This window comes from Simochromis diagramma, unplaced genomic scaffold (genome assembly GCF_900408965.1).
Source record: "Simochromis diagramma unplaced genomic scaffold, fSimDia1.1 OVJJ01000293.1, whole genome shotgun sequence".
NCBI classification, from domain to species: domain Eukaryota; kingdom Metazoa; phylum Chordata; class Actinopteri; order Cichliformes; family Cichlidae; genus Simochromis; species Simochromis diagramma.
In genome coordinates this window covers 20,902,201-20,929,469 of record NW_024386801.1, presented here as the reverse complement: position 1 = coordinate 20,929,469, position 27,269 = coordinate 20,902,201, and the positions used below count along the sequence as shown (strand labels likewise).

Below are 27,269 nucleotides of genomic sequence, written 5' to 3'. Positions count from 1 at the left end.
TAAACAAAGAAAAATACTGCATATTAGTGAAGATTTTAGCTGTAAATCTCAAATATGAATTTTTATTACTATTCTCTGAAGGTTTTCATGGTAAAATTGTTCATTGAGATGCTTTTTGCCATCCCTCTTGTGCTGCGATAATAGCAACTTGGGAACATTTTCAGTTTAAATTCAAAACGGATGATATATTCAACATCGGTTGTACCTGACTTCCAACATTTCCCTGTCTTACATCATCAGTCAAAAAACTCAGACAAACACACCCAGTCGGATTACAGGTTTAATTACAGAATATCACGATAGAAATAGAAATCATATTAACAAGACAGGATTGGTCTAGTGAAAAAAGTCTGACCTCTTTCTAAAGCTGCATTCCATCTTGCCCCTGAATTATGGAATTATTGATTTGGTGCGTCTCTGTAAAGAATTCAACATTTTCTACCTTTTTATTCTCTTGTATAGTGATAGTATCTTAACAGCATCTTATCTAAATATAGGCATCTATCCCAGAAATAAGGAAGTAACTCAACCAAAAAGGTTTCAATATAAATAACAATTATACCCAGTTTAGATTATATAAAAATTCATGTGAGAGGGTTTAAGAACAACAAACCACAGGATCATAAGCTCTTTTTTTTAAGGAATTATGTGCAAAAATCTCATGTCATCTTTCATTTCTTTATATTTTGCTAATAAAATGGGAACTACCTGCTGTGATTTATTGAAACACCTGCAGACATGCATGGTACTACACATATAAAGCAAAATATATAATATAGAAGTTTGTACTCATTGGAAATGGGAAATAGGTTCAATTAATTGAAATATATGTGGCACAATAAATGATACAAAATGCAGTTCTAATGACCTTGTAATTTAATATTTGGTATGACCACACACACACAGGCCGAACCCTCTTAGACAGCATTCTTGTAATTTCTTTAAGTAATCTTCAGGAATAGTTCTGCTGTTGTGTTTTCTTGACAGACACCCATCCACCGAGAGCATTTCTGATGAGGTTTCAGAATCACAGTCATCTTTAAAATCAGAAGACTATGATTCTGAGTGAATAGAAGATGGATGAACTGAAGTCCCAGATGACTTTTTTAGGTCCTGTGTCAGGTCTTTGCAACATTCTTTCCCCCCCCCTTTTTTTTTTAAAAGTACGTAACCTTCAGATTCTGTTCAACTACTGTAGATGTTTTTTAGGCCCGGCAGTTCTTTTGTGCTTCACATATCTCCACATAGTACGGTGGGCTGTGATATGCCAAATTGTGGCTTAAAAGCTCTTTGGGATTAACCTTGCTGGTGCAAAAGTACTATTTTATCACTGTCAAACTGTTATCATTTTTCATAGACTAAAGATATGGACATACAATATGTGTTTTGACACAGGCTGCTAGTAACAGAGAAGTACCTAGAGATACAGTTTTTATTTGGTTCTTTGCCAAGTTGTCTATTATGCATAGACACAACATTAGTTCATTCCTTGACTTAGGTGCTTTTTCTTGAATGATCTATAGGGCAGTGTTAAGTGGCTTAAACCAAAAACAGTGGTATGGTACACAGAATGGACTAAAATGAGTAAAGAAGCAGTTATCAAAAAAATAAAAAATTATAAGACTTTGTGGCTTTTTGGAAGCAAAATCTAAAGAAAGAGGGTTGACTCAGGAGATTTGCACATTACTGTATGTAAGTACTGTGTGTAAGACATTCTGTAAAATAAAGTTTTACATTTGACAGTGTGTGCAACAGTTTCAGTTATTTCATTTTGTGTAAAGGCTCATGAAATTGCATTTAATCTACTGATTTTTGTTAAGAGACCTGACATTTCCTTTAGTGTGTAAATGCATACAGATATGTTTCATGTCATATAAACTCAAACCTCTTGTTTTACTTTATGCCCACTACACAAAGTGATGCCGGCTCTTGAGCTAAAACAACAGTGAGCAGCTGGTCGGTGGATTTTACCAACCTGCTGAGCATCGACAAAGACTGTCTAGCAGATAGTCAAGTTCATACATACACACTTGCTCAAACTTCTCATAATGTGCCTAGCAACTTCTCTCAGTCCTGCTACCGTTCACAAACACACGCACTTCCTCTTACAAAGCTCTTCACAATAAAACGAGCCATGTATAATGCAAATGCTCTTTTAAACGTATTAAACATACTGCACTCCTTTTAAAAGGAATTGCAAAAAATTTTCTGAAAACTTTAATCATGATTATTTTACCATTATTATTACAAATTATAAGTTGATTAATAAAAATAAATAAACCAGTTAAAGAACAGAAAGATGTGAAATAACAGATAAAAAAAACAAAAACCCACATGTACTGAATAGATCAATAGCCTAACACATAATAGATCTTGTGTGTTTATACAAAATCAGTATTCATATGCATCATGTTGAAAACAACAATGTTGATATTTGTAAATAAAAAAATATTACATTTATTAATCATGTAAATTTCCTGCACCTGTCATAGACGTCCACATGATGCCCAAAAACATTACCCAGTCCAAAGTTCAAATGTTGAACATCTTGATGTCGAGGTTGTGTCATGGTTGCATGACCAAATTGCGAAGTTCGGATGTCGTCTAGACGTTTATCCAACGTCCATTGTTTAGCAGGTAGGAAACTGAGCCAATCTTGGTTTGGATTAAAATTTAAAAAAACACACAATCAGAATATTGCAGTCTTGGGAGATAGAGTATCTTAATCTTAGCTGGCACAAGAGGTGTGCTATTTAAGCCTGTTTAGTCTGCTTACTGCTGCTGTGCATCTGCAACTCACTTTGCAACCCACTGCAAGATCTTTAGTTCAGCTTTGCTTTTTACTTTGTATCTGTTGTAATCATTGTAACATCTGTTGTCTGTCAGGTTAAGGCTGTGTGCAGGCAGGAGTGGAAGTAGAAGGACCCAAAGTGCAGACACTCGGAGGCGGAAAGTAGCTCAAAACTCAGCTTTTATTGCTGGGTGGCAAAACGTAACAAAAATCCAAATAAACTTACATGACCAGGCAGACATAACACACAGCATAAATGAGAGTAGATCACAACACAGACACAAAGAAACACAGGGCTTAAATACATAGAGGGAGCAATCAGGGAATGGGTAACAGGAGGGAAACACAGCTGGGGCAAATCAGGCCTAACGAGACAAGGGGAAGCAAAACCAGACACATTAACATCAGACATGGACTTTCAAAGTAAAACAGGAAACATAACACAGACTCACAGGCAGGCACTATAACAAAGGGAACAGAGATGTGGGACCAGGGCAGACACAGACACTGACTGGACGTGGGAATACAGCAGACAGGGGAGACAGCAACTATGGAACACAGACAGAAAACCAGAACACTAAAACTCTAACCAAACCCCACCCAGAGAACCTTAACTAAGAATAATCCTAAAACCCATAAAGCAAAGCTAGAATATAATGAAATAACAAAATCAAAGAACCAAAAACACAAAACACTGGGTCAATGACCCAGGGACCCTAACAGTACCCCCCCTTAAGGGCTGGCTTCCAGACAGCCCAAACCAGAACACCAAAAACAAAAAACAACCCAACCAGGGTGGGCGGTGGGGGAAACAGGACAGAGGGCACGAAACACAACGAGCCAGAAACCAAAACACAGGGAACAAAGTCCAAAACAACAGCACTGAGGCCCAGGAACAGTCCAAAAGCAAACAAACAAAAGAGCCCATGAAAGGCGCAGAGGCCCAGGCAACAGTCTCGAAAAAGTTCAGGGGGCCGGCCCGGAGGCTGACGGCACAACAGTCCAAACCCGGGCAGTTCAGGGGGCGGCCCAAGAGCCCAGAAAACAGTTCAGGAGGCCAGGCAGGTGGGAGGCACCGGCGGCGACCGAGCAGGTCAGGAGGCCGGCCGGGCGGGAGGCACCGGCAGCGACGTAGTTCAGGGGGCCGTCCATGACGGCGGCGTAGTTCAGGGAGCCGTCCATGACGGCAACGACGTCCAGTCATCGGCCTGGAAAGCGGCCGAACAGGACGAGCAGGCCGGGCAGGACGTGCAGGACCAGACAGCATGGGGACCTCAGGCGCAGACGAAGCTAGACGGAGCGAGGCAGGACCAGACAGCATGGGGACCTCAGGCGCAGACGAAGCTAGACGGAGCGAGGCAGGACCAGGCACGCCGAAGGCGAAGACACGGAGGCTGGACCAGGCGAGGGTGAAGACTCGGAGGCTGGACCAGGTGAGGGTGAAGACTCGGAGGCTGGACCAGGTGAGGGTGAAGACTCGGAGGCTGGACCAGGCGTGGGAGAAGACTCGAAGGCTGGACCAGGCATGGGAGAAGACTCAGAGGCAGGTGGTGGCGCTGCAGGCGACGGCGTGGGAGCCGTAGGTGGTTGCTGGACGGGCTCCTCGGGCCCCCCAGCTGACGAGGCAGGAGGCTGGACGGGTTCCTCGGGCCCTCCAGCGGGAACAGACGGCTGAAGCGGTTCCTTGGACCCTCCAGCGGGAAAAGACGGCTGAAGCGGTTCCTCGGATCCTTCAGCGGAGACGGAAGATGGCTGGAGCGGTTCTCCAGAACCCCCAGCGGGAACAACAGGTGGCAGAACAGAAGATTGAGGAGAGGAGCAACGGTGGCGTAGTTTCCTTCTGAATGAAGGAACTGAAACTGGCGGAGAAACGGAGACCTCTTCATCGTCCGACCACATAGCTGCCAGGAAAAAGGCAGGTGAAAGAGGTCCCGGCTGGTGTGTGGAAGGAGAGGAAGTCTGTGGTAGCGTTGAGGCCGGTGGTGAGTGTGTGTTGTCCTGGGGCGGCGGAAAAGAAGTGGAGGTGAAGGTAGAGAGAGCAAGCTCGCCAGCCCTGACTTGCTCACTCCAGGCAGCTATGGAGCTGCCCAGTACAGTGTCCGTAGAAAGCTGAGTAAGCCGAGGGTTGCTCCGAATGATGGCATCTACAGCACTTAGCCCAGCTGCCATGGTCCTCAAATCGTTGGCCTGAGCAATGCGGTCAAGGAGCTTAATCATCCGCTCCATCTCAGCGTTGAATTCAAAAGCTGAGTCTGCAGGGTCCATGTTCTGGTCGTGATCTTCTGTCAGGTTAAGGCTGTGTGCAGGCAGGAGTGGAGTAAGTAGGACCCAAAGTGCAGACACTCAGAGGCGGAAAGTAGCTCAAAACTCAGCTTTTATTGCTGGGTGGCCTAACAGTTGTCACTGATGCCTGCTTTGTTGCTGCTGCTCTCTTTGCTTCGAGGCTTCCATGGTTTAACATGAAAGGCTGGTGAGGTCTGCTATCAGGACATCTTGTTAATATATACTTTTCACCAAATAAAAATAGCAGTCGACCATTCGCCTTTTGGCAGATGTGAAATGTAAACATGAGATCCGAGGTCAAATGTCACATGATATTTCAATGCAAACTATAACGTGATATTTAGAGTCCTCATATATTAGCATCGTTTCCTAAATGTTTCCAATACAATCAAAGGCAGCTAAATTTGACGCATAGGTTTAAACATTTTTTTTTTTATAAAAGTTTGACCTTATTTGACTTCGAAGATGAAATCAGAGGTCTAAAGTTACATATTTAGAGACCCCATAATATCATAATACCCCAGCATGCCTATATGTTGTCAATATAAATAAAATAGATAAATAAAATTGTTCTGTATAGCATTAATATCACGTTGACCTTTAAATCAGTCTGTTGACCATAAAGGGGAGGTCAGAGGTCAAATGTGACATCATACTTTAAATATTATAAGATACTTTCTTCATGTTGGCAATATACACCTGACTTGTAAGAATCATAGTTTTTAAGTCATAAAAAAAGCCTTTTGTCAGTTTTAAACTAATAAATCATTAAGCTAACCTTGAAGAAATTGGTGGCTGTAAGCCAAATTTTAATGGATTGTTAACATGACCTCACTTGACATCCCTTTCATTCATAGCTTTTTGAGCTTACAGATAGACACACACACACACTTAAACGCTAACAAATCCTTAACCCACTTGGCAAAGGTAATAAATATAGAATTGAAGTATATAAACTTACATTAAACTTCTCCACATGTCAAAAGCAGAAAACGAGCTTTCATGACAGGAGATTTGTTAAAATCCACGACTCTTGCTGCGAGATGGCATTGATCTGCTCTTTGCTCGCTGCATAATTCTCACTGCATCGTACTACTGTAAAATTAGTCTCAGAGGGAAAAGTAAACAGAGCCTGGTAAAAGTTGAAAATCACATCGTCATTATATTTTTATGCCGCCACCCTCGTAAGTCATCCTCACAGAGTCCAGGCCTCTTGTTCTGAACTCTGCAGAAATATCAATATGGATTTAGGAGACTCCCTGAAGCAAGGTCCTCAGCTAATTAAATCTGTAATCACTTTGTACTGTAAAAACACAAGCAGGGGAGGTGAACAGAGGGCTATGTAGTGGTTTAAATGCAGGCCGGTGGAGTTTTATTTAACAAAGATGGCTAATTGGGTCAGAGCTCTTTATCCTCATAAAGTTCCAAGGTTTCTTGCTATTTGGACAGCTTATGGCACTTCTGACGACATCTAAGAAAGTGAGAGAAAAGAAGAGAGGTTAAGTCGGAGATGGAAAACAGCCACTGTTGTCAAGGCTACTGCAAACAGCTATTTGATATTGTCTTCGGGATTTGAAGTCTGTTGTACAATGTAGAATGTAATGAAATACACGGGAGCTGCGTGGCAAGAATACATTTAGCGGGAGATGTTGCAGAGATGTACAATATCATGAACTCCTTCCATCTTTAATTTCTAGAAGGAGAACCATTCAGCCATGTTGTAAATATGATCCAGTCATTATCAGGTCAGCTTCATTCAGTCTTCAGACGTCTCAAAATTCTCAAAGATTACTGCCTTGTGTGGTATCTGCATTTTATCACACCTCCTTTAATCACTTTATATGATGATATTTGTGCAAAATCAATGAATGAAATTAAAAACTAAAAATAAAGTAATAATACATAATCAGAGATGGGCAGTAACGCGTTACAGTAATCTGATTACTTTTTTCAGGTAACGAGTAAAGTAAGGGATTACTATTGCAAAAACGGTAATTAGATTACCGTTACTTTCCCGTAGGAACGCTGCGTTACTGCGTTACTAAAACCGTGATCTTTTTGCGAGAATGTGTCATGACAGTGACGTAAGCGAGTGCGACGTTCGTGACAACAGCTGTGTGCAGATCAACAATGGATCATATATCGAGAGAGTATGAGCGTGCAGCGTTTAAAGCTTGGAAGTACTGACCTTACTTTGAGTTTGATTCTATAAAAAGTGACAAAAACATTACTGTCCATTAGCATTGTGCATGGGAAGAAAACATCTTTTTACAGCGAAAAAAAAAACCCTAAACAAACACAGAGTGCGCTGCAACGTAATGGGAAATTCACAGAGAAACTCGCGGATTCTTCCACTGACCGCTGCGGCACACCTGCACCAGGGCACACCTCCGCCTACGCCAGTCCTGCTTTACAGGTGAAAATAGAGCAACAGGACCGCTAGTCTTTGATGTTATTTATTTCCTGCTGTGTTTTACTTGCATCTATTTGAAAGAGTGAGTGTAAACACAAAAAACCCAAATATTTTATGTCCTGTTATGTGCAGAAAATAAGTTTAAATGTTAAATTTCTTCCAGTCAGAGAATGTTGCATATAATTACATTTTTGCTTGATGCATAAAGTTAAAAGATTAAAACTAATAAAACAAGTTTTAAAAAGAGACTTTTTCCATTTGATTACATTTTGTATGATGGATTATGCAGAAAAAGTAGAATTGGGCTGAAAGATCTATCGCTTTATTACCTATTCAGGTTGTAAATCGTGTTTTTAAAAAGTAAATAAGTAACTAAGTAACTAAGTAATTAATTACTTTTGAAAATAAGTAATCAGTAAAGTAACGGGATTACTTTTTTGGGGGAAGTAATCGGTAATTAGTTACTGATTACTTTTTTCAAGTAACTTGACCAACACTGTACATAATCAAATTGACTGGAACTGGTGATAAATGTTTAGGGATATGAAGTATAACTAATTAAAGTATTTGACTCTAACTGATTAAACTTTGTTTCTCATACTCGTTGACACTAGTAATTCCTGCCTTGTTTTTTTTTTTTTGGCCTTTTAACTGGCTTTATTGATAGAAACAGAGAAGATTGACAGGAAAGCGTAGAGAAAGAAAGAGGGGAAGACGTGCAGCAAAGAGCCACTGGTCGGACTTGAACCAGGGCCGGCTGCTTTCAGCCATGCGGTATATGGGCACCTGCTCATAACTGAGCTGAACCAGCGCCCAAAACCATCTTCTTTAGCTAATTATTAATATCATCAATACACAGTAATAGTTAACTATCCACTGCAATGCAATTGTTCCAGTAGTAGGTTATAAATGAGGAATGTGGATTATGTAACATGTGACATCTTATAAAAGCAGCATGATTTAGCATAATTTTGATGTAATAAATATGGCTGTGTGCATAGACGGGCATAAAAACCGAAGGATTGTGTGAAAGCCTAAGTATTTTATATTTTGCTAACACAGAGATAGACTTTTTTAAAAATGATCTTGAGCAGTAATCCTGCAAGCTTTGTGATAGTCTTTCAAAGTTTTTCTTCAGACAATGGCTGCTTTTCACTTCTTTTCAATCCAGTCCTCGTACCTGGCCATTTTCAGCCATATGTTTGTTTGTTAAGCCACTTCCATGAAATATGTTGTTCCCATTTAGTTAAATATATTATCCATGAGTTAAAAAGGCATAAAATATCATTTTTGCACCATGAATGTGAATCCTAAACAGCTATTAGCTGAAAACGTGACATGACATGCATGAATGGTGTGCAGCGTGTTCTTAAAAAATTTGAGGAATCTGGACAATGAGAACAGCAGATGAACAGTATCTGTTCTCACAGAAATAGAAAAAAAATACAGCCATGACACAGAGCCAAAGAGATCCATTTGGCCTTTCAGTTGATCCATCTACTGTTTGTGGATGAATGGCTGTCAAGGAGTCATTCTGAAGTCTTTATTTTAGAAGCGAGACAAAATTTTAGAGAAAAAATTCAAACAGTTCTGGAAAGAAGAGAAGGCTAGCTTTATGGGGATATTTAGTGTATCATGGTAGCACAAGGTATTCACAAGGTACTACTGTCTTAAAATGGACAGAAAGAAACGAGCTCTGCCTAGATTTTACCTTGTGCTCTACATATTACCATACTCCTTAACCATTTTGTGCTAGAGAAATATTTAAAATGGTTCCTCAAAGATGAGAATTTTCTTTCTTTTTGCATTTTACAACCAAAATCCAAAGCAAAATTTCTTGTTGTTGAAGAAATTTGCAATTCTATGTAAGCATTTTAGATATTAAACATGTCATACCTCCTGTTTACAGTAAATAGCTGCAAAGCACACTTCATTAAAACTTTAGAGCGAAGTCAAATTAAGAAACAAAAGGAGGCTCTTTCTATGGACGTTCTCACTATTTGCTCTCTTTTCCCTCTGAATTTTAAGCCTTAAGGAGTCACTATGTATCTGCGATTACTATTTGAGCTGCAGCTCTGAGGTGCTGACCTCATGCTGCCTCCATTCTCTGTGTTACTCACATTTGTGTCTGTCCCCAGGGCTCTTCGTCTAAAGAGCCTCGACTGAAGAGGCAGGCGGGCCAAGCACAGTATGGCGGGGTTAGACCTGCCCTGGAGAAATCTTTACAGCGACCTGATTTCACTCAGTTGCTCCCCTTATTCCCCAGATCTCACGCTCATATTCACCTGATCCTGTGTCAGAGCCATTTTGGGTGGAAAAACTTCTTTAACAACAGTTAAACTAGAGCAAGATTTCAGAATCCAGTGATTGTTCATGCCCTGCAGCCACAGTCCTTGTCCCCGAGATCTTCGTTTCTGTTTAATCTAGCACATAATTTCATTCATTGTTCGAAATCTTTCGTAATGTCTGAGAGATCTGATCGTGACCATTTTCACGAATCTCCCTCAAAATTGCACATTTTCACTATCAGCCCAAAAGCAATGTGTTGAAAAGAATCTCTCATCCCAGCTTGTTACATGTATCTCACAGGGATCTGAATTAATATTAGCGATTGGTCCCCAAGTCACGTTCATCCCCATCTTTTCACTCTAGCATCTGGATTTAATTGGTGCTACGCCGTAAAGCCACAGCTGCTCTTCCTGTTAGAACAATAAATTATCCCAATTAGGAGTTGAACAAAAGAGGCTGTCTGACACAGCAGCCCACTGCCATGCCTAGAGATTGGACTGCGATGGAATGAGGCTTCTCGCTGACACGAAGCCGCACCAAAACACCTGCCCCATCATCTCTCTGATCAAAATACAGTTCCAGTCCAGGGAATATATAGAACAGGAAGAGACTGCTTTGCATGACTTGCAAACATGAGAGCTTCTAGTATATAAATTAAACAGAAAAAGAATCACTGTGTTCGAAATCAGTGAAAGGTATATTGTGTAATTGCTGGGCGGATGATTAATTGGTGTTTGGATGATGGGTTGTGGATACAGCCGGGTTTTCTGGCAGCTGCCTTCCATATCGATGGCACCAGTAATGAAGGCAATATTGACGTAGGGTTCAGAAAGATGTGGAATGGGAGGAACAATAGGAGCATCGGTGCCTCTCAGTAGTTACGAGTATAATTGAGACCATATTTTAGCTTGCTCTTTGAAAACTAGCCTTACTGTATTTCCCATCTCCTTCCCTGACAGACGAGACATATTTATTTGCCACTGTGTCACGTTCAGGAGCTTTGGCAACTCAGGCGATCTACCGTTTAAAAGAATGTAGGCTATCCACCACTACGATGGCGGCCTGTGTTGTGATTGACACTACTTCCACATCCTGGCCTGGCCACACCATCTCTTTGTCTCACCACTTGCTGTGAACATGCCATTAAGCCAGTCGAAGTTTGACAAGAAAAATGAAGTGTGCCGGTTCCTGTGGCCTCGAGTGTCTCTCTGAATAATGAGCACATTGCCTGTACCCCCCTGTCTCCACTCCGTGCCATCAGTTTTACTCTTCCCCTTGAAGTTCTAGTCTGCTGAGAGAGTGAAGGGGTCTTTAGGTTGTCGCGTGTCCAGGAAAAAAAATGTGGTCATGCAAATCTGTCAAACTAAATCTGTAAAACCCAGAAAAGAAGCGTATGATGAATGAAGTATATTTTTATTGATATAATTCCCCCATTCCATTTCACGGCATTAGGACGGGGAGTGCTGTTTCGTAGGAGCTGTCCAATATGAGGGAGCGTCATGAGATGTCGCAAACAGCTGCAATTTTGCGAGCCAAATTAGCTGGCACTGTTTTCCTTGTTGACTTTATTTCGCTGCTTTTTAAAACACAACAAACGGCTGAGCAGCGCTGCTGGATCATAGCGTCATAGCTGCCTTGCACAGCAAACACTGAGAAGAAAGGGCAGCTCCACTGCTACTTCCTTACCCAGCCTTATTTCTCCCAATTACCAGCGTGTGAGCAAACAGTATGACATGACTGACCTCCTCTCAGAGAGCTGTGGTCATGACTGCGAGGCTCTCTCAGCTTATTATGACAGAAGTGTTATGGTAATAGAAGGAAAGTCTGTGCCGTGGCGATAGCACCTCAGGAGCGGATAGCCTATTATCCTCCACTGTGTAGTGGTAGTAATGGTGAGACAGAGGGCATCCTATCTGTTATGGTGATGATGCATTTTGAATGGGTAGTGCCTATTATATATCAGTGGATGATAATGCCAGGAAAGAGCATCCTCTGGGTATGGTCATGATGCCAAGAAATGGGTGAAAGGGTCTGAACAGAATATACAATGTGCCATATCAGGTTTATGGTGATAGATTAAAGAGAATGGCAGGATCTTTTTTTTTTTTTTGAGTTATGAAAATTGGAGGCAAGCCCCTGTGTTCAAAGAGCGTGAATATCCAGGGAAAGGAAGACAATGAGGAGCATGTGTGTACGTGTGCATACGACAAACAAGAGCCACGCAGTCAAAGGAGAATCTTAGTTAGCTGTCTGCTTGGCGCTTCGCCGCCCCTGTGATGTATGTTTATGGCCCATCATCTCTAGCCAATTACCCTGCCTCAGTGTGGGAGCACCGCACCTTCTCATCACAGCCGTCAGTGTCTGAGTGTGGAGAGAGACGGTGACAGTTAACGTTCCTGGACATCTCCTGGCAAAGTGCTGTTTTCCTTAGGGGACTCTTGAGATTCATCTTTAAAAGTAAGCCACTGGGTAACAGAGTGTGTTGAGCCTTATAGCTGCTTTGGGAATTGAATGCTTGTTCATTGTATGTATGTTTGTGTGTGCATATGTGCGTGTGTGTGTGTGTGTGGACGGTGGGTGGGGGGTGCTAACGCATGTGTCTGTAGGTGTGCATGAGTGCTGTGTGGGTGCTGTAAGTTGGAACAGTATCTCTGTAAACTTTGTAAATCTCATGTTTCCCACGCACTCCTGTTTCCATCATTATGGCATTATAGGATATGTGGATAACTCACTGCTCTCTATATTGATGTGTGCATAAGGCTACATGCTGTAAATGATGTGTGAAATAACCTTGGCATTTTGGGTGTCTTTGTTTTTCCAGATATAGCTGAGGTAGACGTGCTCATGTATCCCGTCCATGTCAACCTGCAGACTTTCTCCTACAGACACATCTGACTTTTACAAGGTGCGTTTAAATGCCTTTTTTGTTTTTGCATGTGTGTCGCAAATCTGCAGTGTGCTCGTGTCTAGTCAAAGTAAATGTAAATCCCCTGCAGAGCAGTGACATTAGAAAAGGAAAGCAAATCAGACTTGCAGCTCAGGAGCAACGAAGGCTAATTTAGTTTTAGGAGAAATCGGAAACATTTTTGGGAGTGCTTAAACTTTGTTTCGATCATTCCTTTGTAAAACTGAGAATGCACAGTGACAAGAAAAGGATTTGCAACGATAATATTTATTTATTTATTTTTGGCTCCATATTCATACTGTGTGACAGATTGAAGCTGCAAAGCTGTGTTTGCGTTGGCTAGACTAAGGAGCGCTTCTGCCCAGAGGGTTTATCAGGGAGAGAAAATATTGACCGCGAACAGTTGCACTTTGGTGGTGTTATTGCTTTTCACACTTGTGTGATACAGACAGCAGTCGCCAAGTACAACAATTGTAAAGCCACAGCCATATCGACGGTCGCATTGCTCTTCTGTACAGGACAACATATTCCACTTGTGGTGTTTACATTTTAGTTTATTTCACTGGAGTGCTTTTTGCAGATAGATGGTGTAAGATTACAGGAACCTGGTAAAAAAGAAAAGGAAGTACTTATTGTTTAGGTGAAATGCAAAAACCCAAAGTGGCCTCTTAATTTGATTCTGAAATATGAATGCAAAACAACGTGACAAGACAAATCTGTGTTTGTGCACATGTGGTGTGATTTTTCATTAATATATACTGGGATTTCACTTGTTAAATCAGCTTTGTTTACTTCCTTATTATTATTATTCCTTACTGGCTAGTGCACAATTGAAGTTTATCACCTCAGTTTTAGAGTAGCATCGAGCTATTAGCTATCTCCACAGGTGTGCATGATTCTCTGAATGAGATACTGATGTTACTATGATTATATGACACTGATAAGTTTATTGGTACTGTAACAATGTGTACTCTACAATAAAAAAGCCAAACTGTTGCACCTAATTCTTGTTTTTTTAAGTGATATAATAACCGATATATGTACATATGCTATTACTAAATCTAAGAACCATTTAATGCCAAAAATTCATTAAACAAAGGCATTTTAACCCATTAATCATTCTTTAATTCTTTGTTATTAATTCTTTAATAACAAATCATGCTTCTTAATTGTGTGGCACCTCACATGCAGTATCAACATTGCTCGTTATACTTCAGAAAATGAAAAGAAATTTTAAATAGACAGATGTTAAATACGATATGAAAACGTGTTACCACAAAATGTAGCGTATTGTAAAATATAAAAAAAAGTATTATAAAATCTGACAAATTACTTTCCAAAAAATTACTTTCCAAAAAACTGAAGAAGGATCTCCTAACCACTTCCTCAAGCTTATCTGGGGAAATGTTGAGCCGGTGGGTCCAGAGTCTACCATGGGTCCTGCTACCAGTAGGACATGCCCAGTCAGAACACCTTACCCAGGAGAAGCCCACTTCGGCTGTCTCCTTTCGATGTGTAGCAGCGGCTCTACTCTGTGCCCCACCCAAACGACTGAACTCCTCTCTCTATCGCTAAGGGAAAGCCCATCCACCTTTCAGATAAAGCTCGTTTATGATGGTTGTCTCCGAAATCTAATGTTTAGCCTTTAATTGAAGTAGTGATAATAGTGTTAACAAAAAGGCCCCGTTGAGATTAAAGGATTCATGGCGTTTCTCACCAGTGATGCTCCATCTGGTGGCAGATGGCTGCATAAGATGAGAACACAATTATTTACCTGCCTTGGGTATCAATAAAAATGCAAAACAATTAGATTAAACGACTAGTATGTCTCGTACCAACTACAATATATATATATATATATACGTATATCACTGTACTGTATGTGCCACAGTTTGAGTAAACTGTTGTTGCTGTTGTTGCTTTGCTAACCTATAACATTTTTAAGTGGCGCTCTCCAGAAAATGAGGCATTTGACATTCTGAAAAGGCAGGGACTTCAAATAGCTTAAATCAAGGATTGAGGTGATCCTCCACATTCTCATCTGTTGAAATGGCATACCAGTGTGGGTGTACATTAAACATTCATGCAAACAGCTGTTTCTTCTACAGGACAGCATGGCACAGAGCATGGCTTAGATTTCAAATCAGGCAAGTCTAGAAGAGCTGGGTTTGAAGAATATCACATGCAGTGTCGTGCATGAGGACAGGAAATTAACATATGCTTGGCTCTACTATCAGCAAAAGAAACACATTTTTTGAAACTGGCAGCAGGAATCCATAAATTTCCTGCAGGAAAGAAAATTGTGTTTACAATAGAGTTTGGTAAAACTGACTCAAATTTGCTAAAACAGACCAATTAAGCAAAAGTCTACTTTATGATCCTCAGTGATTCTGATCTGAAACCACTGAATGAGTGAAACGTATTCATGGAAACACACATCATAGAGCCCAAATAAGTCATTTTCACAGAACACATTGCAATAACATTTTAATTCATGTTAAATTGATGCAACATGGTCACAGACAGCTTGAAAGGATGCCATAATTTCAATGCATTTCCAACACGTTTCAGCTGACATTTTAAGGATGTTTCACAATAGATGCAGTGATAATGAATGCTAGTTCTAGGCAGCTATGTTGTGAGTGTTAGGTATGAGGTACACATTCACAGCAAATGCATTGCTATCATCATGCCTTCTCTTTCTTGTGCCCACATGCACCCTTACTCTCATGATTACTCTCATATTTGTTCAGTTTTCTGTCTCTGCGTGAAATATCTGCATCAGTAGCGTTAAAATCCAAAGCAAAGATGAAAGCACAAGGTGTGTGTTTACTTTTCCATATATCTGCAATCTACTCTTCATACCTCCCAAATGATCTTTAAAAGTGTACCATAGGTCACAAGCCTGATCTCTTCACAGGAGCTTTGCAGTGACCATTTGAATAGCACGGTGACAGACAGATTACCAATTTACAGCCCACACAAAACCAGCACACCAGTAAATCAAAGTGCAGCTCTGTAATGACAAACACACACAAAAAAAAATACAGCTGGCTCCTGTTGAACATTATCTCCTTTCCCCCTTCTTCACCTTTAAAATTATACTGAGTGTGAAAAAATATTGAGAATGTTAGTGACTAAAACAAAAAAGACATTGTCACCTATTACCACAAAGTCACACCTCACTCTAAACCACCCGCCATGCCAAATAATATGATGGCAAGCCATTCCTGCTGCATGGTGCAGGAATAAGCAAATTATCCCCTTTAGAAATAACAGCTGGTTGTGTTTTTTCTAATGGTGAGTCTCCATCACTGCCCGTCACTCCTCATTCATCAGCAGCTGTTAGCCATCATGCTCACTCTTCTGCTGGAGTGCAGTTTTTTATTGGCACATATCAGTTTGGATAAATGTATCATAACACAAACATTAAGGTGGATGAGGACAATTTCTGCACAAGTAGTTTGCAGAAACATGGCTACCTAGTCCGTTTCTAATAACAGTTGATCAACTGAACATAGCTGTTTCTGATGAGGTTATGAGTAGAAGGAACGGTATTGATTCCAGCTTTTGAAATTACATGTCTTTGTTAGAACTTTTTTATGCATGCTGAACCACCAGACATATTAGAAACCCTTAATGTTTGTTAAGCTTTTCATTTTCTAATTAAATTTGAACCCCACCAGGAGAATTCATAGCTTAGACATATAACATGCTTTCATTGCAAATTAAAATTGCCTCTAAATCTTAACATTCCCTTTTTCAGCTGAGTGAAAGTTACTCTTGAAAGCTATTTCTTTTTTCTTGCTTCTAATAGAGTTTTGTGAACTATTGTTCACTGACTATACTTAAATGTCTAATTTTTAGTGTCAGTTACTCACACCCTATGACTTCTGTCTTAACATATTTTCCACATTCATCACTCACAAAGACAGAAATTCATCATAAGAGGAGACAAACACATTTTTACATTATTTGCAACCTCATAGTCTCCCAATGATTGTGATAAAATCTTAACAAGACTTGCTACTTTTCTTACTTCAGTGTGTCTTAACTGCAGGAGACGGCCTTTTATCGAGGTTATTTAGTTTCATTTTAGAAAAATAATTTAACAATATCCGTAATTGTTAAAGTTAACGCATTAAAGTGTGGATTTTTCTTGGAGGTGCACATCAGAGATGTGTAAAGCTTGCCCCTAGATTGTTGGAATGGCGCTATCTTTAGCGCACACCCACATATTTTTCTGCATGCTGGTAACCCTCTCAGCCTTCTTCATTTCTCTCAGCTCGGTGTAAGAAGAGACTTGACAAGTCAACCCCATATGAATCTTGATTCCCACCAATGCTTGTTGACTTATGGTAGCATCTTGCCCCAGTGTCAGGGAAAAGGAGAGGAGAAACAGAGCGAAGGAGTGAAGACTATGAGCTTAATGTAGATCTGTCATCAGCTGGCTGCAGATCAAAAGAGCAGCGTTGGCAGGCGGAGCACAGAATCCACCGGAACCTCCTCTCTATGCCAAGCTTCGGCTTCTCTGAGGTAGACTAGCACAGAGGGGCCTGGCTCCAGGCGAGGCGTGTGCATATCTGCTTTCATTGTGTTTATGTATGTGTATTTTAGGAGGTGGAGAGGTGTGGGCACATGCACGCTGTCTCAAGGCAAGGATCTGGCACTGTGAAAATGTTACCGAAATCCCAGAAACACACAAGAAAAAAGGAAGAAACATGAAGAGAATGGAGAAAGTGTGATGAGCAGACGCATTTGCTCTGGGAGGTGTGGGATTTGGAGACTATGAAAGGCTGAACCGTTCTCACAGAGTGGGAGATTGGGAGGAATAAAAACAATGGCACAAAGACAGAGCGATGCAGGCTGTTTTGGGCTATACACCTTTACAGCACCAGTGTGCAAGTGTTAAGTGGATTCAAGGACGTATCTAAATTTCAGCCTTCAGAGGGTTGCAAGTGATTTCTTGCTTTCAACTGTTGATATAAGAATTATCTTTGAATTCGCCGGTTCACTGTGCACTTCAGTGTGTCATTTTAAAATCAGACAAACCAGCAGATACGTTTTCTGTCTGGATTACCAAATTGATTTCAAATATTTAATCATTTGTTCATTAGCCAACTCTCAAATGCAATTTCTGTAACATAATACCAATTTGATACATCATCATGCTTCAGTTTTGCTGTGAGTGAAATGGCAAGGGGTATTTCAATTCAGTGCTTGAGTATTACATATTGTACCCATAGTGATCCTCAAAGCAAAACAGTGTGTAATTATGTCTTTCAACAAATGGATCCATTCTCATAAATTTAGAATTAATTCATTAAAAATACATAAGAGTGGATTTGCGGTTTGCGGACTTCCCCCACCATATTGGAATACAGTGGATACAATAGGTCTTTCTTTCGACTAATCAAATTTTATGTGAGTGGCTAGAGACCAGCCACATATGAATAACATTAAAGATTGAGAAGAAGAGAAGTCATAGGAACCGTGGAGGAACATTTCAATTTGTGTCTGCGGGAACGGAAAGAAACAATGCCAGCGGCATTAAAATCCTCTTCCTTCTCACCTCAACCCTCATTTCCTGATCTGAAGTGAGGGCTTTAAACAACAACTACAGCAAGTTATAAGCTAAACATTACGAAATTATAAGCATTATAAGCTAACATTATGCCAGCTAATGGTAGGCTTGGAGTCACACTTTCCATCTGATAAACCGTTTGATTACTTTCTCACATAGCATAGTTCATTCATTTAGTGTCAAAGTCCAACAAAGTTACATTCACTTCAAAGACAGTTTCACTAACAGCAGCTAACAGCGGCTAACAGAGGCTAATAATAGCAAAAACAGCCGTCTTACTGACAGAAAACTTCAGCATATCCTCAGCTACTCACCTCACTATCGCTGTCATCATTTAGAAAAGAGGTAAACATTGGACTGACATCTTTCCACAGACAGGGAAAAACGCTGGAGCGAATGTAAATCTGGATCCAGTCTTCGGCTGCAGCTATCGGTTATTTTAGTTATCGAGTCTTTTGTTGATTATTCCATCGATTAATTGAGTAATCGGATAAGAAATACATTGGTCTTATTAATGAGCAATAATAAATATTCAAAAGAGTTTAAAGGCAGAAAACATCTGTAAAAAAAAAAAAAACAACTCAACCCTTTGAATGTGTGTTATGTGCTATATTAAATTTTAATGAAAACATTTTCTCAACATAATCTCAAGGAGAGTAAAAGGTCAAATAAAATATAAGCAATCCAAACTAAGGCAGAAAACATTTACCTTTACTGTGACGTTAATAGGAGGGAAAACAAGTTCTGACAGTGTTTTTTTCTCCTGGATGAGGTAGATTGGTGTGTGTTCATGTTTATGAGTTTTTGTGCATGTTTTAGTGTGTAAGAGAATAAGTGAGTTTGTATCTGTAAGCCTTTCAAAGATAATGTGGTGGCTACAATGAAGAAAAGTGAGGATATCAGCATTCTGAAGTTTGCCCTGTGCTTTGATGCAAAGTTTTTGTGAAGCTGAAGACATAAAATTATGATAGTGTAAATGCTAATGAATATTAATAATAATTCAATGTCTAATTTAACAACTTACTAGCAACAAGTTGTCCGTAGCTCATAATTACTGGCCCATTTACAATATTATTGGTTTGTGAAAAAGGTTTTTCACACACAATTTGTATTATGTCAATTTCAATCTGAAAAAGTTTACAAAAGCCTTGTAATTAATATGGTCTAGTACACCCCGTGGCCCCCTTTAGACTCACCACTGTTTGTTGCAGGTATCGCTTCCATGTAAAATAGGACGGCTACCGTGAGCCTTCAGCAAGCTGTATAATTTAAACATGGTGTTAAACAGTAATCTGCATAGTTGAATACAAATTCTGCCTTACTGCTGATTTTTTTGCTAACACAAACAGCGGTGGATGAAGCAGCTACAAAGTTCACTTTTCTTCACACCAGTGTTAGTTGATCAGGTGCTTTGATGAATGACTCCCACTGGCTTTTTCCCAGTAAAGGTTTTAATAGCGATTTACAGGAACAGCTCTTTTGTTTTAGACGCTAGACAAAAGTTTTCTTTCACTCTATCTGAGCTCACCATCTCGGTAACACGTCCACCTCTTTATGTGTTTTTAGTTGCAAATTTAGGTGAAGCACTCGTGTTTACATCAAAGCAAAACGGCCACCAGTGGAAGAATAATGCATTTCATTTGGGAGGGGTAAGAAAAAATAACTCATTTGGCTGCTAGAGATGTCTAGTGGTGAAAAATGTACACGTTATAACTTTAAAAACAAAATGTTGGAATATTATATTGTGAATTTGACTGAAAACAAGCTAATAAAAAACTAAAAGAACTTCCAGTAAGGTTTGTGTCTTACCTGTGAGTTTCTTCTTTATTATAGCAAGGAGGAATTGGATTATCTCAGGACTTCTACAACTGTCTTAATGTGAGATTTTGCAGAAAGTTGAACAAGTAAGGATGGAGTAAAATGGCAACAATTTAAATACCTAATTTCCAATATACACCTTTAATAATGATTACTTCAAATGAATATTTTTTATGATATTCACACTGAAATATCTCAGAAAACATTTCATTTCAGAAAAAAATTACAGGTAAAACGAAACATTTTTAAGGCAATTTGTCAAAATTACAGAAAATGACTTTTCTGTAGGCCTCAAATCTTCTCTTCAGTGAACTGTATTATTGCATATATCAAATATTTGAATCAATCAATGTTTGAATCGTATCAATATTCTGAATGTTTAACAGAGGGATTTGATCATATATCACTCAGAGCCTCATTTATAAAATCATTAACACTTAAGACATTTTTTCTGTCTATTGATAATATTTTGACTTATCCAGTTAAAGGAGGACATTTCCAAACTTCTCTCAGCAGATAAATGTAATTTTCAACAATCAGCAAAATGAAGCTAGAATTCTCAATCTGGCTTTTATTCATGGCCAGATTTCCGTTCTGCTCAAATGTAGACAAATGCTGCCTAATTTCCAAAAAAATGTTATCAGTTGAGGGTTAGAGTTAATGTTTGCTGTTGGCAATTTTCTGTTTTATTATTCCATGGAATGTGCATCTGTAAACTGAGCAAATAATCGGCAGGGATTTGAGCTCTTTTGTTGATAACGTAGATGTGCAGGTTAGGCAAATTACTACTGTAAGCAGCAGATACTAAAAGGGGAGAATCTCTGACAACAAAGATGTGTGAGCAGCACACTGTGTACATGTTTATCTCTGTAGCCCGAAGAGTTTTTAAAGAGTTGGTTGCTGAAATCACAGCTTGTCCTTACCAATCTTGCCCCAAAGTGTTAGTGTAAAGGTGCAACAAAGGAAGTGTGTGCGAGGGAAAATGCAGACATTTGTTTTTTAAAGTGTGTGTATGTGCGTTTGTGTGTGTGTGTGTGTGTGTGCGTTTGTGTGTGTGTGTGTGTGTGTGTGAGACTCGTGTGTTCTGACGTTTACTCGAACTCAATGTCAAACCTATTTCCAAACCACTGATTCAGCTGGTTGTGGAGATATACAGTGGTGCTGCCAGTGCTAACCTTTAGAGATTACGGTGACATTAAAAGCTGCATATGGCGAGTGGTGAGACCCAACCACTCGGCACCTCATCTGATGCAAATGTCCTCTCTCACCTCTATCAGCAAAAGTAATTATGGCAAACCACTGTGACATCTCAGGCTGCACAAAAGAGGGGAAGTGTACCTAGTATAGGTCACAGAAATACACCCGTCTCGCTGGGTAAGGAGGTGACAATTATCTTTCCATGTGGAGAGGATAGAGGTGTGGAGGGAGGAGCTCTTTAGCCCTCCAACTCCATCATTTCTCAAACGGAAGAATCTTTTGTGCCATCAGCCTCGAAGGACTCTGTTGAGAAACTGACACTGATGCTAACATGCTCGGGGCTAAGAAGATGCATCTGTATATTTGTACTTTCCCTCTTGGTTACTGGGGTTCATTATGTTGCCAACAAATGTATTAGGTTTAGATTTTATAATGCATTTTTTTTTTCAGTCACCACACAAATATGAAAATGGAAAGCACTCTGGCAGTGTCTCTGCTGCAGTAATCAAATGTTGAAAAAGTGTCTGAGCAGAACAAACGTGCATGTGGACATATCCATATGCAGCGACTTATCCATAAGAGAGAGAGAAAAAAGGAGGAGAAGAAAACAAGCTATTAGATTTGCTGTTTTCTTTGCCTCACTTGTATCTGCTTTCTTTGGTATTGTATTTTCTCTTCAGCTTTTATTTGTGATAGAAAGTGTAAGTGGGCTTTTAAATCGAACATATTCTGACAAACAAAGCATTTATTTGTAAAATAGGCCACCTTTTCAATAGCTTCGGGCATCTTTTTGAGAAACCGATCTAAAAAAAGGGTAAACATTTGCAGCATTTACTCATGTAAATTGTGCTTTTTGAAAATCTTTTGTGTTTAAGCTGTGTGATAAATAGATAACAGATAAAACTGCACATTTTCCATGCTTGAAGCAGCCGTAATCCTCTTGAAAGGTTTTTTTGTTTTGTTTTGTTTTTTTTGTTTTTCCCCCCTCCAGTTATCATGTTTGTGTTGCTTGTGTGTTTTTTGTTGGAGTGCTTTATCAAGCAGAGGGGTTCTACAGCCCCGCCGCTGACCTTACGGTTCAGAGTCAGTGGGCTGTGGTGGCCCAGAGTGGCTTACGCTAACCTGTAACCCCCTGGCAGTCGCTGCTGGCTTTGCCAAACAAGTCAGCTGGGCTTTGTGCCCGAAAGATCCGACCTGTGTAAGTGTCATCTGCCCCTGTGGCGAGATCCCCTGCACCTGAGGGTGAGCCTCACCACATTATCCAATTCACTCGTGAGACAAGGTGGCATGGTACTTTACAAGGCTGGCCTGTTCAGCTAGTAAATGTAAGTATAAAATATATTATTTTTTAGTCATAGCTACATTTAAATTAGTTAATGTAAATGCACCCAGGATATATCATCTTTTAGTCCAATGAAATTGTGGAGAACTATTACATGCCTGCATTTATTTCAGCCTCCTCTATAAACTAAGGACTCCTGCATTTATGCAGATTATACCTAAACTATCCTAGTGCTGGAAAATACTGTAAGCTTTGGTTTTCTGCCACTGGCTATATGCAAAAAGTTGTGTAACCACAGTGTCGTCACCCATTCGTATATGGACTATAATCTTTAAGCATGAAATTGCAAATTTTGTGTGATTTATCTTGGGCTTTTCATTTGTTTGTTTTTATTTATTTATTAGTTTTTTAAACCTGAGGTTTCAAGTGGCAGGGGAAATGGAGAAACTGAGAGCAAACTATGTTCAAATTTTCAATCACACTGTTGCCATGTCCTTAATTATACACTGGTTTTATTGTGCTGTTATATTTTAAATCAAACCAGAATTTACAAAATGAACACTGTGCTGTAATAAACAAGACTCATCATTTTATTTTTCCATAGCTGTCAGTCGCTTATGAAAGCCCGTTTCCACCACTAAAAAAAACAAAAACAAAAAAAACAAGTATCCATAACTCGAAATTTTGGCTTATTAACTCAAAATTTCAACTAATTAACTCGAAATTTCGAGTTAGCCCTGCCAATCAGTAATGTACATGAATGAGGTCACTTTCTTGTTACCCGGAAGCATATGGCGCAGAGTAACGCGCACTCAAAACCAGATCACAACAAATTGGCTCTTTCGCGAGTACATTGGCTGATAGTAACGCCATGTGATTCAGCTAATAACACAAGGATTTCATAATTTTTGAAGCCACGCTGAAAATACTCAGCAAACTGTGCATTCATGACTGGATGTAATACCGGTAGCTTAGCTGTAGCATTTGTAGCTGAGCGCTTCAGCTTCCGGGTAACAAGGAAATGATGTTATTCACGTAGATTACTGATTGGCAGCGCTAACTCGAAATTTCAAGTTTTCAAGTTTCAAGTTACTTTAATAAGTTGAAATTTTGAGAAAATAACTCGAGATTTCAGGAAAATAACTCGAAATCTCGAGTTATGGATCCTTTTTTTTTTGTGGCGGAAACGGGCTTCCATAGTCGCTTGTGAAATCAACTTTAGCAGCAATAACTTTAACTAATCCTTTTCTGTGAGAATTTGTGGCATCTCTGCCACTCTGCTTTTAAGCCATTGCACCAGTTCATTGAGATTTGCACACATTCATTTATGCACGTCTGTCTTAAAGTCCTGCCACGGTATTTCTGTCGAGTTGAGGTCTGGACTTTGACTTGACCGTTGCAACAGCTTGATCCCTTTATTTTAGCCATTCTATTGTAGATTTGCTGCTGCATTTGTTGTTGTTGATCTGTTTATTAAATAACTCAGACATGCATTCAGTTTGATTGTCACTAAGCCAATTTAGACCAAGCTTTAGCTTTGAAACTGACTGATGACTTCAGACTGATTAAGCATAACTGAAGAGTTCATGGTTGTGTCTGCAAAACAAGCCCAAATCATCACCTCTCCAAAACTGTGCTGGATAGTCGATATGAGGCGTTCGTGCTAACTGGGTGTTTGATTTTTTCACCAAATTGTCTAAAGGACATCGTTGCAACAGTATTGTGGTTTGTTCAGTTTAAATTGGCAAGCATGGCAAATCTAGACCATGCTGCTGTTTTTCTAAGAGAAAAGTGCTAAGATGCACCTGAATGCTCCATACAAGAAAAATTCCAAAAGTTCTGTTCTGATAGGTGGAAACCAGCTGATGATTGGTCTATCAAATGCATTCAATTAGCAGCATCTGGCTGCTACTTATTCTTAATTCCTACAGAAGCAGTTAGGGTGCAGTTAGTTTTCACAGACGTGCACAGAGTCCTGTGAAAACTTTCTTTTTCACATGACTGTATATAGTACAGCCATTTTCCTCCAATTCACATTGTTCTCTTTTTTTGGTAATTATATTAGTTGCATCATATTAGTTCTGCAATTTCAGAAATGCAGTAAAAAATATAATAAAATATTGTAAAAGTGAAAAGCACCAAATAATCATAAATATCTCACTGCATAAAAATATTTTTATTTTTATGTCTTAGTATAATTTATACTTAATAAGTTCTTTATTGGCAAAAGGAGAAAAAGTGTACGATCTTATTTTTTAACAATTAAGTCGTTTTTGTTTTATGCAGGGACTATGTTTCAAAACTTTTCCGCTTTTTCTCTTGCAAAATTACAGTATGCAGAATGTTAATAAATGAATAAGAAAAATAATTTTATCAAGTCAAATAAAAGTTTACTTCACTAGTGTTTTTTTGATTTGTTCTGCATGATTTGCCCCATCTTAGAATAATTTGTTCAAGCTGGATATGGAAAGTTATACATTTGAAACCGCAGTTAATGCAGAGGCTGCCTGATAATAGATTGTGGTTAATCCGGTGTATTGTTGTGTAGAGTAAACACATATTTCTCATGTTCGGGTTGTCGGTTCCAAGTAAAACACTTGCCATATTAATTTTGACTGTGTTGGAAGAGTGGGGGCGTTCAGGCAGTCTGTCCAATTAGTTATTGCACTGAGTGAGGAAAAGCATCACATTCATTATGTGAAAATATGGCCACCATGAAGGAGCCTCTTGAATTGTAATGAAGGAGGTCCCTTGATAGCCATGAATTCACCAATTAAGGTTCTCATATAACGTTTAAATTATGTGCATTTTAACGACTAGTTTTGCCAGGGAAACACTTGCGTTTCCCTTTGGTTTCAAGGAGCTTTCCTGCTCGCAATTGTACAAGTAATTAGAATAATTAAAGCTTTTGATGTTCCACATAGAATGTGACGCATGACAATATAGAGAAAATGCAAAAGAGTTGTAATTAATTTTAAAGCTTTGTGCTCCTGTTCTCTCCCAGTAAAGCAGCTCTTATTGTCTGAGATCCCATTTTCATTCAGTGAAACAATTCTTATTAGTTGGGGAGAAAATGGCAGCTTCATTTTCCAGAATTAACAACTTTGTCTCTTTCACATGTCAACTCAATAGCTGAAGTAACTCTATTAGAGGAATCCAAAGTAAATTGCTTTTCTTTAAACTTTTTTTTCTTCTGGGAATGTTTTATTTTTCTTATCTATTTATTTTTTTCTGAACACACACTTATTTCTCCCACTCAGGCCCTCTTGATATGTGGTTATATCACAAACACAGTCTGACCCCACTATTTCGCTGCTGACAGCAGAACAAAGCATAAAGTTTAGCTGTGAAACATCCAGTGCCAACCACAGGTTTCGCTACATGTTTTTTAACTCAGTTTTGTCCCTGATATGTCCTTATTTCCATGCTTTGTAACGTGATGCTATTTTAAAGCAAGAAATAACATCTTCCTGAGATCAGCTGAACGCATGGGCCTACATCATGTATGCGTGATATATGTGTGAGAAAGAAAGAGACAGCAGAAAGAGGCAGGAGAAAGAGGCAGGAGAGCTCCCTGCCTGAGTTTTTATCATCCTTAAATATACCAAAATGAGTCTTGGGGAAAAACGAAGCTGTGTGTCTTTTGAAGAATTAATAAGCCTGTCTCATTTGAATGTGTGTAGCGTCTCGGACAGTGTGTGGAAGCCCCAGTTCCACACTTTCCTGACAGCGCCTTTGATGAGCACTGATAACGTACAACGACTCCCAGGGAGTGAGGCATCTAACAATGGGGGTAGAGTCAGTGGAGGCTGGCTGCGCTGATCCTGACTGAGCTTTATTATCTGGCCTCTCTCCAGCTAAGTAGTGCATTAGGTATTCCCGAGACAAAGTATTTGGTACAGAGTGTGTGCCCATTGTTCTCTGCTTCTACTCAAGGAAATCTCTCACTCTCACAGAGGTCATTGGTTTCCTCACCTGATGGGTGCTGTCTCTTTATCACGTGGGTATTTGTTAAATCCTCTTTGTGTAGCATTGCATCCTTAGCATTGTTTGGGTTTGTCTTGAAGCTTTTTTGCAATTTGAAGAAAAAAAAAAGGTCAAATTTTCAAAACAGAATCTACTTTGACATGAATTTAATTGGATGGCTTTTGCAATTTAAAGGGTGTTTTGGCACACTATGTAGATTCAGAGGCCCTCTCCATTATCTATTCAGTTCCAAATTATAGTTCACATCCAGTGTTGAGTTTTCCCACTTGTCATGTCATGTCTATTTAGTGTCACATTAATGTGGTTTGAGGAAGGGTGTGATTAGTGCTATTGTGATAAAAGCTACCATCCAGAAAATTTCATAAAACGCGATGAGTCAGAGGCCCAGAAATGGGTTTCGGCAAACAAAATGAGTGGGCAGAGGTGCCACTGAAGCAGGTACATAACTATGAGCCCTTGCCAGGTAATTTTCTACTCTGTGACTCATAACCTACAGGAAATGACAAAAAGCATTATCTGCCTTTGTTGGGGACAATTTTGTGATTATGGGGTTGATAGGTACATTTTGCCATTTGATAGCAGACACATCTGCTCATTTTAGCTCTAGTTTGGCCAGCTCTTTTTGCACCAGCTTCACCCCCCAAAAGTGCCCCTCCATCCTTTCATCCTTACATGTTTGTTACTCTAATTACTGCTTTCTGTGTTTAGAGCATGATAAAG

General features: G+C 39.5%; 2 protein-coding genes across 4 annotated transcripts in view; one reads left to right on the top strand and one right to left on the bottom strand.

Annotated features, from left to right (window-relative positions):
- Positions 1-5,056, bottom strand: part of eif4g2b (eukaryotic translation initiation factor 4, gamma 2b) — a 171,653-nt gene extending 166,597 nt beyond the window's left edge. Inside the window, exons 1-2 of the mRNA XM_040026889.1 lie at positions 4,686-5,056; positions 3,708-4,185 (exon numbers count right to left, since the gene is read on the bottom strand). Of these exons, the coding sequence (XP_039882823.1) occupies positions 3,708-4,185; positions 4,686-5,056 (849 nt within the window). The remainder of the gene's footprint in view (positions 1-3,707; positions 4,186-4,685) is intronic.
- The window catches only part of mgat4c (mgat4 family member C), a 120,315-nt gene that overhangs the window by 54,906 nt on the left and 38,140 nt on the right, over positions 1-27,269 (top strand). For all 3 annotated transcript variants that reach the window (XM_040026503.1, XM_040026502.1, XM_040026501.1), the window contains one exon: positions 12,598-12,681. The gene's annotated coding sequence lies outside the window, so the exon portion shown is untranslated. The remainder of the gene's footprint in view (positions 1-12,597; positions 12,682-27,269) is intronic.